Source organism: Malurus melanocephalus, unplaced genomic scaffold, assembly GCF_030028575.1.
Source record: "Malurus melanocephalus ecotype Western Australia unplaced genomic scaffold, MMel_1.1 scaffold_2, whole genome shotgun sequence".
In the NCBI taxonomy this organism is placed as follows: Eukaryota; Metazoa; Chordata; class Aves; order Passeriformes; family Maluridae; genus Malurus; species Malurus melanocephalus.
The window spans coordinates 5,178,487-5,190,301 of record NW_026623234.1 but is presented as its reverse complement, the minus strand read 5'-3'; the positions used below and the strand labels follow the sequence as shown (position 1 = coordinate 5,190,301).

Sequence of the window (11,815 nt, the reverse complement as noted above, 5' to 3'; positions counted from 1 at the left end):
GTGTGCTTTCATTTTCAGACTCCATTGTCAGGTTCAATTTTCCAGGTAAGAATTCCTTTAGAAGAGCAGAACCTTCAGTGCAGTTGTGCTGAGTGACATTTACCAAAGCACTGGAGCTATGCATGACTTTTCATCTGGTTTTTCACAATTTTGGTGACGTTCATTTATTATTTTTCAATGTAAGAATAGGACAAGGCCTGTGACAACCTTTACTCATTGTGTTCTGATGGGTTCATTCCTTCCAGATCAGATGAAAGGTTCATAGGTAGATCATAAATACTTGGTCTCTGCTTCTGAAATCAAAGGTCACTTTGCATTAAAGCAGTGAGGTGAATGTCGGGGTGGAACTAGTGGAAGTCATTCTTCAGAAAAACCAGCTGCTGGATGWCAGAAAGGACTTCCTCCAAACCTGAGTAAGTCCATTTTTACCACRTTCTTTGATCTTCTCTTTTCTTCTAATGTACCATTATAACTAGTTTTGGCTCTTAGCATTGGTTTTGCACCCTGCAAATGCAGATATTCTGTTACAGATCTGTCTTTAGGTCATCATCTACCAATGCAGGGAGCATTTCTAACCTGATGAAACAGCTGAGCTGTTATGTGAGGCAGGAGCTCAAAAAATAAGCTTTCTTTGTACCTAAATGAAACCAGTTCCATCATTATTCAAGGTAACTGCATAGAAATCCTTAAAAAAAAAAAAAAAAAAAAAAAAAAAAGAAAAAAAAAAAAAGCCTGTAGATGTTCTGAGAAGCATTTGGCAAATTCAGAAATGGCATTATGATATGGGTTACCAATATGGGTTCTTACATGGGAGTGAGTTATGATCACCTCTTCAGCAGGGAAGGGCAATTCTTTGAATACCTGCTCTTCAAATGGAGAAAGCAGGCAGTGCTGAACCAGCCCACAAGATAAAAAAGTGTTGTGAGGATGAATACCATAATTCTATTTCAAACTTGCTAAATTCTTCCTTTCATTAGGCTTTCATCTACAGTCATGCAGATGAAACACAGCATTTCCCTGTTTAGACTTCAGACTGGCCCTGTTTTGAGCAAGTCAAGCATTGGGGGATAAGAAACWTCTGCCCACCCCCATAAAAATTTCAGATGCACTAACAAATCATTGCTTCTGCAGTTTCCACACCTGTGAATATTGTAAAATGGCAATTATTTTTATATTAAGCAGGGCATGGAAAACAATCAGGCAAGGAATTTCCCATTTGCAGTGGCTTGTGTTGCTAGTTCCCTATTGCTGTCTTCTCATGCTAGGACAGACAAAATTTTCTTTCCCAGTTTTTTGTGTTTTGTGAATTAAATGAATACAAGCCCAGAATGTTCAGAGCTTTATCTTTGCAAAACAAATGTGAAATTTTGAGAAGCAGATCACACTGTACCACGCTGCCACAGTTTGCCCGAGGTTTTAATTTTTCTTTCTCTTCTCTCTTTGCAGCAAGTTGACAGCAGTAGACATCTCTCTCCTCTCCTATCACTACAACAGGTTTCTTGGTTTCCCAGCCAGACTGGTATCTAGGCAAGTAGATTATGTTAGGTTCCTAAAGGTGTCTATAGCTTTGAACTGGCTTACATTGCCTTTTCTTTTTTTTTTTTTTTTTTTTTTTTTTTTTTTTTTTTTTTTTTTAAGTGATTTTCTTGCCTTCATACCAAGGTCACTACTGTTACAAATTTGCAATGTAAGCTGAATGTCTTCAAATGAGTTATTCCAGTTCATTGTGTCACAGACTCTAAAGAGAAGATTCCTTCCCTTTTAATCTTTCTGAATATTCAGCTTGGGTTCTGTGTGGAACTACAAGCCTGATTTTTCACTGGTACAGATGAAGTAGACAAGAGCAGGGAAGAGGAATAATGCTTCCTGATACCCAGGCTAGTGGACACACCRCATTGTTCCTGTGGTTATGGATCTGTGTCAGCATCCTTATTGTGATAGATGTGCAAAAACTGAACCCATGAGAAAAAAGAAACCAAACAGTTCCATTTCCTTTCCAGCAGYTCTTTGATTTCTGTTGGAAATKCTGTGGTCTGAAAGCCAACAACAGYRTCTCAACCAGTCCTCAGWGAAYATAAGATATGCTTTTTTCTTTTTTTGGAAGTGATTTGTGGATTCCTYTTTCTGGCAGTGTCTAGGATCAGGGCTCTGTGATGTGCTTTCAGCACACCCAAGGAAGTTATTGAAAGYTTTCAGGTGGTGGTTCTCATGGGATCAAGGAGACTGAAAATAAGAAAGTGAAGCTGCATAGATAAATGTCATATTTTCATCCTGGAATTAGAGATGTGTTTTAAAAGGGTGAGCTCAAGTAAYTTAAAAATAAAGTTAGTGAAATTAAAGTGCAAAGTACAAGCAAAAGGAAATTAAGGCATTGCACTGAGTGTGGTATTGAGTCTTGTACCTGTTGGTGCTGGGTTTCCTATATACCCTGGGCATGTGACTAGTTTTTGTTGATGGCCTGGCAAATCTCTTCAGCACCGAGCTGAAATTGAGGTTTGTGACTTCCTAGGTGACCATGGGCACCGAATATGAAAAAGATCACATCAAAAAGCTGCAGGAGCAGCGTATGTCCATGCAAAAGAAAACCTTCACCAACTGGATGAACAACGTCTTCTACAGGAGTAATGTAGGTAGCTCCTTCAATTTGGGGATTTTTTTTTCTGGGTTTTATTTTATTTCACCCACTGTATCCTTTTTAATGTTATCATTAACATTTTTTTTTTCTGAATGATATTATCACATACAAGCAAGGAAGGCTTTGACTAATCAGAGTGCTCCAGCCTCTATCTTTTACCTCACATCTGCCTCCTTTGTCTGGAGTCTTCTCCCAAGTCAAAGTTCACTTTTGTAGACTGTATAACCCCAGCATATTGGGATGTCCATTGTACATTGGAGATCCTATCAATGGAAAATACTTATTTGCTTTTTTATCCTGTAAGTAAATTATCTGCAGATGTCAGGGTTACCCCAAGCAGTGCTTGATTCTTACTTACCTGGCCAAAAATTCAGACTTTGTGCTTTGTCTGCTCAGTTCAATTTGAGTCACTGCTCAAATGCTCTGAAAAAATTAATGGCCTTAATTTTAAAATTAAGTGGCCTTAATTTTAGCAATTTCAGACCTATTGCCATGCAAACACAGACCAGTTTGTTCCCAGCAACTCTCACACTTCAAAAAATCCGCAGTTAGTGTGCAGTCGATTCCTATGTGTAGTGAAACTCCAGCAGATTCCAGCCTCACCGCAGATAAAGTTTCAGGCACAAATGATGCAGCTGTGGCACAGAAGGGAATGAAATCATCCCAAACCATTCTCCAGAGTCTGTAGTTGATGGTAATGAAAATGGACCTTGGGGACACCAAGCAGAACCAGGCTGTTGGGTCCATTCTAGCCCATCACTGTGATATGGTGTTTCAGTGCTAGGTGTGTTTTTTCAGTGTAATGTTTTAAGTTTGTAGTTGATACAAAGGCAGCTGCAGAGCACAACAAACGTTCAAATTTATTCTTCTCAGCATGAGAGAACAAACGCAAAACACATTCTCATTTTGTCCCCTGCACAAAGTTAGGTTTTCATGGTGTAAGAAATTAGCTCTGTTTAGCCATAAAMAAATACTTTCACATTTTAAAAATGCCTTCAAATTCAGAGATTAAAATGCCAGCCTTAAGTTCATGCACTGTACTTGTTCACATATCATAAAAGCCTGGGCACAAAGCCTGTGAGAGGTTTCCCAGCCATATAGGGTAGAATCAGCGCAGAGCCGGGCAGTTTATCTGGGTCCTCCTGGCAGGGCAGTCCCAGCTTTCCAACACACACTTCAGGGTGATTGGATCATTCTACAGGACASTGCACTGCTCTCTCTTACACTGCTGACCACTTCCAGTCCAGCTCTAAGGATGGTTTTGGGCTGTGTTTGTTCAGCTATCCGTGACTGGTATCTGTATGAGAAGAATGAGGCAACAAAGCTGTTAAAACGACTGCTGGGTGAGACACAAAGCAGATGTATGAAGCCTSTCTTTTTACAAATTCAAATGGAATTATTCTTCATTTACAGAAGTGTCACAGAATGTAATAACTTTAACCTTTTTTTTTTTTTGTAGTACACCATAGAACAGAATTTTATGTTTATTTAATGTCCAAAAAGGAATTAAGTTGGCAACTCAGCAGGGAGGTTTCTTCTTTCTTTCAGCAGGGAGATAATCAGGAGGGAAGTTGTAAATGGTTGTTTCACACACCATACAGACTTAAAGACTCTCTGAGTTGCTTTTACACTTTCAGTGATTTTTTATTTCTTTGGAGAAAAGATCTGTTGGACTAACTAATAATTGATCAGCAGTTACAAGGTGCATGCCTGTTTTCTCTCCTTTTTCCCCCTAGTACATAAATATTCCCTGAATTAAAGAAGATACTGACTTATCTTCTTTCTTGCTTGTTTTTGCTTGCTCTCTTTCTCTTTCTTTCTCTCTTTTTCTCTCCCTTTCCCTCTTTCTCTCTCTCTCTCTCTCTCTCTTTCCTGGAAAAAAAGGATTATTTACTGTAATTTTAGAATCCCAGTAAATTATTTTTTGGTGTGTGGTATAGTTTTAATGTCACTTCCAGATGGCAAGTGGCATAAGGCCAAAAGGAAACACCCCAGGCAAGTTCTTGTTAGGTCAGAGTACAAACTATGTCATGTTGTGTCACCTAAGCACTGGGTGACCTCATTACTGGCAGCRATAAACCACACATTTTTGTAAATGATCTTAACCTTTCACTTAGTGTGAGGTTCTGGCTAAAAATACGGAGACTTTGGGTGGTAGTGCAGGTCTAAGCAGGATGTGACAAACTTTGTTGAGACTATGGAGTAAAAGATGAGTCATTGAATGTGATTATCTGCTCAATTTTTAAATGAAATGCATTGGTCAGRATAAAATTATTCTGACAAAAGAAAAGATTCATTTGAATAGAAATAAAAAGTGTCAGCATGTTCAAAAGATTTTATTTCGTAAATGCTTTTTTTAATTTTTTCAAAATCTCCGGATTTTTTTTCTTTTTTTTTTTTTTTTTTTTTTTTTTTTTTTTTTTTTTTTTTTTTTTTTTTTTTGGTTGGGTTGTTGGGGTTTTTTAAGTTAAGACTATTTTCATAAATGTTGTCAGTTCTCCTGCAAATCCATTTTTTCTGAGTTAAGACTCACCACTATTGGTACATATGCATTGCCWTAGAGAGGACTCAGTGAAACACCAAGAAGGTGTTTGTTTTGTTTTAGATACAGAGGGTTCTCTGTGCCAGATGTGAAGCCGGAGTCAGTGTGGTCTGGCTGSTCTTTGCAGGTAAACATTGAGATAGGAGACATTTACACCGACCTGAAGGATGGCATCTCTCTCATGAAACTGCTGGAGCTGCTCTCTGGAGAAGCTTTGCCCAAACCAAGCCGGGGAAAGATGAGAGTGCATTTTCTAGAGAACAACAGCAAAGCCATCACATTTCTGAAATCCAAGGTAGGCTAATACTGGTATTAGAGATCACAACAGTTTATGTATGTTACTAATTAATTATAGTGTCATATTCAGTATAGTTTCCCCCTCTAGTACACAATAACAAATCCTCTGAAGGCAGGCYAGGGGTTTTATACAAAGAAAAAATACAATCTAATTTTAATTTCTTTGTTATTTAAGTAATGTATTTTAGAAACAGCTAATGTTCCTCTCCTTTGGAGGAAAGGAGCACTGAAATGTGTTTCTTTCCTCTCCTTAACCACCAGTTTTCAAAACATATATAGCAACTTTAAATCTTTGAGATCCTGGTCCCTTTGCCAGGCTTTTGCTGAAATTCATCATGAGCAGATATAGGAGCCTGCAGGTCTGTRAACCAATAGAAAGATGTAAACATGCAACCTCTCTGCTTAAGAAAAGAGCCTGAACACCCTCTCCAGTAACAGTTTGTACACTGAGGGCTGGACACGAGTGCTTTTGTGCTGATCAGATTATTGTTTGTTGTTTATTATGGTTTAATAGCAGGTACAAGTAAAAGTGATTGGTCCTGAGAATATTGTAGATGGTGACAGAACCTTAATCCTGGGCCTTATCTGGATCATCATACTTCGATTTCAGATCTCATCTATCAAACTTGATAAGGTAAAACTGCATCTTTATCTTTTTGCCTGTGCAATTGAATCCACTATTTTTTTTTTTCCTCAAAGACACTAAACAGTAACTTGAATGTTCTTCACCCTCTTCTACAAATTTTTTATGAACTTTTGACTTCATGTTGAATTTCTCTGTCAGCAGTTCTCTCTCGATTTGAGTCCCATGATGCTCCTTTGCTCTTTCTCTGAAGCATGTTTTTAAAAATTATTTAGCATGTACTCTAAGAACACGAAAAATAGATTCTGTGAAGGTATTACAAAATCAAAGTCAACCTTTTCTATTAGACCTGAATACATCGTATTTTATTTCTGAGCTCTATTTCCCAGCTAAGGAWGCAAATAAACTGAGCTTTCTTCTTTGCTTGATTTCCACAAACCTTACAGAAGAAAAATGTTTCAAAAATTTTAACACCCACAGTTCACCTTGTAATTTCTCAGTTCATTCAACTCACTTTTTTTAATAGAAAACTTCTATTTTCATGTTAAATCTTTCTAACTTTATGACTGATATAAGTCATGATTTTGAGGGGATCTGTGAATTGAGCAAAAGTAATACTAAGGGATCTTTGGGAACATAAGCATAAACTCAGTGATGCTCCTTCAATCTGTTGTTGACACCGATTTTTTCTTTTACCTGCTCTCCTCAAAGGAAGAATTTGGAGGCAGAGCTGAGGTTCTGTTTGCCAATGAAGCCTTACTGCTCTGGTGTCAGCACAAAACTGCCAGCTATTCCAATGTGAGTGTGAAGGACTTCTCCAAAAGCTGGAGTGATGGGCTGGCCTTCAATGCACTCATCCATGCTCACAGGTAAGGTCTGATGGATGGATGGATCACTTCAGGCAGAGTTGCTCACTGCTGTTTCTAGCTCTGACATGGGTTGTTCCAGGGTCTGAATTACAAGTTCAGTAATTCCAGGGTCTGAATTACAAGTTTGTTTCAAGAAACTGTCAGATTCTCTCTGCCCTTTCTCACTGGATGCTCTTCTTTCTTAACTGGATATTCTCTCTCTCCTCCTTGGAAGGAAGGACCAAAAGCTCCTGCTTGGTAGCTCCTTTAGCTGGGTGTAACAGTGAATTTCCAGAGGAATATCACACATCCAAGCAATGCTCCCCATTTGGTCTGAGTTCTTCACTCATGTTCCCATTGCTCTTTTTCTAAAATTAATCTTTCAGGCATTGGTTTTATTTTGCAAACTTTGTAAGCATGTATATCCTCTGGTTCAATTGTAGCAGAGTAAGCAACCTTTCTTTTYCCTTCCCTGTCCCTTTGAAAAAGTKTGAAGAAAACAGCCCAAAGYAGCAGAGAGAAACCACCTAYGGTAACTTTGAACATTTCTTTGTCCTCAGTATTTCTACTACATCTTATACAGGATAACATGATGGGATTTTATAACTTTCCCAGCAAGGAGTCACCTCCCTTTTCACAAGTCCCTCTCCAGCRGGCTTTGGTTTTCACCCATCAGTGGAGAAATAAGAGAAGGGCAGAGATTTGCTGGGAGTGGTAATTCAGTTTCATAAAGGACAACTTTCTTCCTGCTATGTAGGCAAGGKGCAATGCTCTTGAATGTAGTTCAGGGTCAAAGTAATTTCAAGTCAATGCCACATTCTCATAAACAGTTTATGGTTTATAACCTGAAAGATCTTACGATGAACATAAATMTTTCTTCATCTCCCTGCCCTGTTTTTCTCCTCTCCCAGGCCTGATCTTATCCACTATAGCTCCCTGCGGCAGGACCAGCCCATTAAGAACCTGAACAATGCCTTTGATGTCGCTAAGAAGGAGTTTGGAATCAGCAAACTGCTCGATGCTGAGGATGTGGCAGTGCCCTATCCAGATGAGAGATCCATCATGACTTAYGTGTCTCTCTATTACCACTACTTCTCCAGACTGAAACAAGGCCAGACAATACAAAAGAGACTTAACAAAGTAAGTGTGTTGCTGTCTTTGGAAGTTAGAAGTTAAAAATKTAAAGCTAAATTTRATTTGRARGTGCWGGRKGTTTTRTGCAAGCTCCACTTCAGGATCMTTTGAACTGAAGGCAAAAGCACAGYRATTTGAAAGGTATTGTACCTTGASACTTGTACCTGGAGCCTGCACACGCTTGGATCTCCAAAGGAGTTGCAATTATCTCACTGAAAATGGATCCCTTTCTGACCTCGCAGTTTCTGGGTTGGAACTGACACGGCTCCAAGGAAGCTTGAGGCACACAGGTCTCAATAACATTGGGAGAAGATTAAAACTAGGGGAAAGCAGACCTAGTCAGCAGTTTTCTCATTTAATAGGAAAGATGATCCCTTATTCTATGGAACTACTTCAGATTTTGATTTGATTTATGGAAACTCACAGCCTTTCTTTCTAGCTCCTAAGGTAGAAAATGAAAAGAAAAAAAAACACAAAGAAAACTGAGAGAATGCTAACTAAATACCTTTTTTTTTTTAAATTTATAAAATGTTTATTAAATTTAGCTCAGCTACATTTTTTCTCTTTTCACATACATAACACAAAACCATGAGCTATATTAAAAACTACTTGCATTCCACTGATGGAAAACTTCAGGAATTTTGTAGTCATTCCACTGAAGACYACTTCCCCTTGAGACAATTTCTCTTTYACCTTCAGAGAAATCTRTTCTTGTTTTGACAAAAATACAGARGAAATAGCCTGCAGGAAACCTACACATCCAATGTAGGTCCTACATAAACATCTGGACTCGGTGATCTGTGTGTGAAGTTGAGAGAGTGAATACATTGCTTAGCACGAGGCACAAAAACCCAAACTGAGGCTTCCCTGGTAGTGACAAGGTGAAAAGGTTTTGCAAAGCAGGGTTGGGTCAGCTAAAAATGTGCTCTGGGACAAGAATGAGATGATCCTGTGACACATCCCCCCCTAACAGCAAGTCTGTCAGAGCTCAAGGAGTGTCTGGAGGATGCTCTTTGTCATATGGTTTGGTGTTACGTGGTCCTGTGAGGAGCAGTGATTAGGGCTCAATGGCCCTTATGGGTACCTTGCAACWCGAGATGCTCTGGAATTCTGTGTATTAGACCAGCATGTTCTGTGAGCAGATGCATTAGATTAGAGCAGGACTTGTAATTCAATGTTTGGGCATCAGTGAGGAGAATGGGCAGTAGGACTTCAAAGGACTTCTACACACAAGTCACTGGATTTTGGCCAGGAGACATTATTTTTCTTTTGATAAACATGAAAGAGTCRTTGAGTCACCAAGCCTATGTTAGAGGACTTATAAGGAGCAAGTAGGCCATAATTTCTCTATTACATGAAGAAACAGATTTCTTACTCTGTCTTTTTCAATTCTCATTGTGCTCCACTGTTTTTTCCATTTTTTCATAATTATATTTATTCCTTCATTTTTTTTCTCTCTTCACTTACCTGCTTCTTTTTTCTCCCATCGACTCTTCCCCTATTTTTAGCCTGTCTCTAATATTGCATTCCTGCCTTCCTGCATTTCTGACATGCACAAACATTCAGAAGGAGAAGGAAACAGATGTTAATCTCTTCATGTCCTTAGTCCCCTCAAATAGGCAGCTCTGAATTTACTAATAGGATTGGGATGGAAGCCTGGCTGTGTCAAGGAAGCCTTTGAGTTCAGACTAAGTGTGTGACCAGGATGGCACAGACAAACAGCTCCGGGAGGCAAATCTCCTTTCCCTCTCCCATCTGAGGTGACCATGCATTTGCTAGGATCTTTCAGCAGCAGCTGGGTACGATGGCAGAAAATGCAGCAGGGAGCCCTGATGTCACGGGCTGCTTTTCCTGCACCAAAGGTCGGYGCTATTTTACTCCTCTTACAAGACAGCAGTGCTTGGTCTTTGCCAAGTGCACTTTCTGGTAGGCAAAATCAGATTACCACGTGGAAGGACTGGGTCTGATCTCAGAGCCRTCTCCCTCACTAATCTGCCAGGCTGAGGCAGGCAAACTCAGCAGAATGACAGAGGCAGWCAACATTGTTCAGCACCAAACCTGACATTTGCAGGAGTAAAGAGCTGCATCTTTGCTAAGTTAGGGTGAAGGAAAAAATAATATGAAGTAAACAGACATAGTAAAAAAATTGAAAGAAAAAATTATTTCATTTTAACACCTTTTATTTCATAGTGGATTTCTTTCTAGATGTTTGCTCTAGTATTTAATTGAACTTCAAATAAAGGCAGGTCAGGCGAAAAATGAAACAGATAAATGWCCTGGACCTGAAAAGTTAGCATTGAATCACAGTTCACATCCTTACCAAAACCCTATTTGGCCACAAAGATTTTTCTARTAGTTTTTATAAAGAGAAACAATTCCAACAGAAGAGATTGAGAAGGGGCTGCTGACCACAATCTGCTCTGTGTGTGTATGTGAGAGAACCAGGATTTTTTCAGATGGTTTCCTAAAATCCTAGGGGAAGCTRAGAGGATGTAATTGCATATTAGGATAGAATTGTATGGAGTTGAGGGATGGCATTGGGAAAAAAATCTGTGAAACAAAAAATGTGAACCTTCAGTTTGGCATTCTTGCTTTTTAGTTATCCCAGACAGGAATTGCTGACAGTCATAGGTGTTGTTTATTCCACTTCAATATAAAAATGTGATGACTGCTAAAGCCGTTTCTTTCTGTTCACCCACCTCACTTTATTCTGTTTCTAATGTGGCTTTATGTAACTTTATATTCCCACCACAGATCGTGTTCTTCCTGAAGGAGATCGATGATTTGAAGCTGCAGTACGAGCAGATGGTCTCTGACCTCCTGAAATGGATCAAACAGAAGGTGATGGAGCTGGATGACCGTCGCTTCCCCAACTCTCTGCAGGAAATGTGGCTGCTCATGGCCAACTTCAAAACCTTCCGCACCGTGGAGAAACCCCCCAAATACCAAGAGAAGGGCATGATTGAAGCTCAGCTCTTCAACATCAGGACCAAACAGAGAGCCAACAACCAGCGGCCATACTTGCCCCCAGAGGGGAAGATGCTGCAGGACGTGGAAAAGCACTGGATCATCCTGGAGAAGTCAGAGCACAGCCGGGGAAAAGCTCTGCAAAAGGAGATGCTGAGGCTAGAAAGGCTGGAACAGCTGGCCCAGAGGTTCATGAAGAAGGCAGCCCTGCGGGAGTCCTACTTGGAAGACATGAGGAAAGTGATTGGGAAGCAGGATTTCTGGCCAGAGAGCGTGGACAGGATGGAGGCTGCCAGTAAGAAGCTGGAAGCTATTGTGGCCGATGTGCTRCCCAGGAGGGAACGCTTCACAGCCCTGGAAGAAATGGCCACTGTCATCAGCCAGGAGAATTATCATGGCAAAGACCWAATCTTGCAGAAGTGAGTGATGGTTCTGAGGCTGTGTAAGGGCAGAGTTCCAAATCGGCTGAAATTCTGTGGTGTGATGGAAGAAAATTATTTATAATTGTGAATCTTATCGCTGTCCTCATGAGCAGGACTGTCAGGGATTTCTTCTACAGTTTCAGGAGATAAGGCAAATACTTCATCTTCAAAATTCTAATTTTTTTCCTTGAATGATCAAATCCTCAGACTGATTTAAGGTGAAAAACAATGTTACAATATTTTTGTTAAATATGAAAATATTACTAAAAATTTCTACCAAATATTCTATCTGCCATCAAAAAATGCTTAGAGATACTATTTTTTCCCAAATCAACAAATTTTGTTTTCAATTTTCAATGTGGGGAGATATAGATCAGTTAAGGCACA

The 11,815-nt window shown here is 39.5% G+C and overlaps 1 protein-coding gene across 1 annotated transcript in view; it reads left to right on the top strand.

Moving 5' to 3' along the window:
• The first annotated feature begins 2,515 nt into the window (after window positions 1-2,515).
• Window positions 2,516-11,815, top strand: part of SPTBN5 (spectrin beta, non-erythrocytic 5) — an 84,701-nt gene continuing 75,401 nt past the window's right edge. The window contains exons 1-6 of the mRNA XM_057365865.1: window positions 2,516-2,626; window positions 5,305-5,472; window positions 5,989-6,108; window positions 6,769-6,926; window positions 7,817-8,045; window positions 10,794-11,425. Of these exons, the coding sequence (XP_057221848.1) occupies window positions 2,516-2,626; window positions 5,305-5,472; window positions 5,989-6,108; window positions 6,769-6,926; window positions 7,817-8,045; window positions 10,794-11,425 (1,418 nt within the window). The remainder of the gene's footprint in view (window positions 2,627-5,304; window positions 5,473-5,988; window positions 6,109-6,768; window positions 6,927-7,816; window positions 8,046-10,793; window positions 11,426-11,815) is intronic.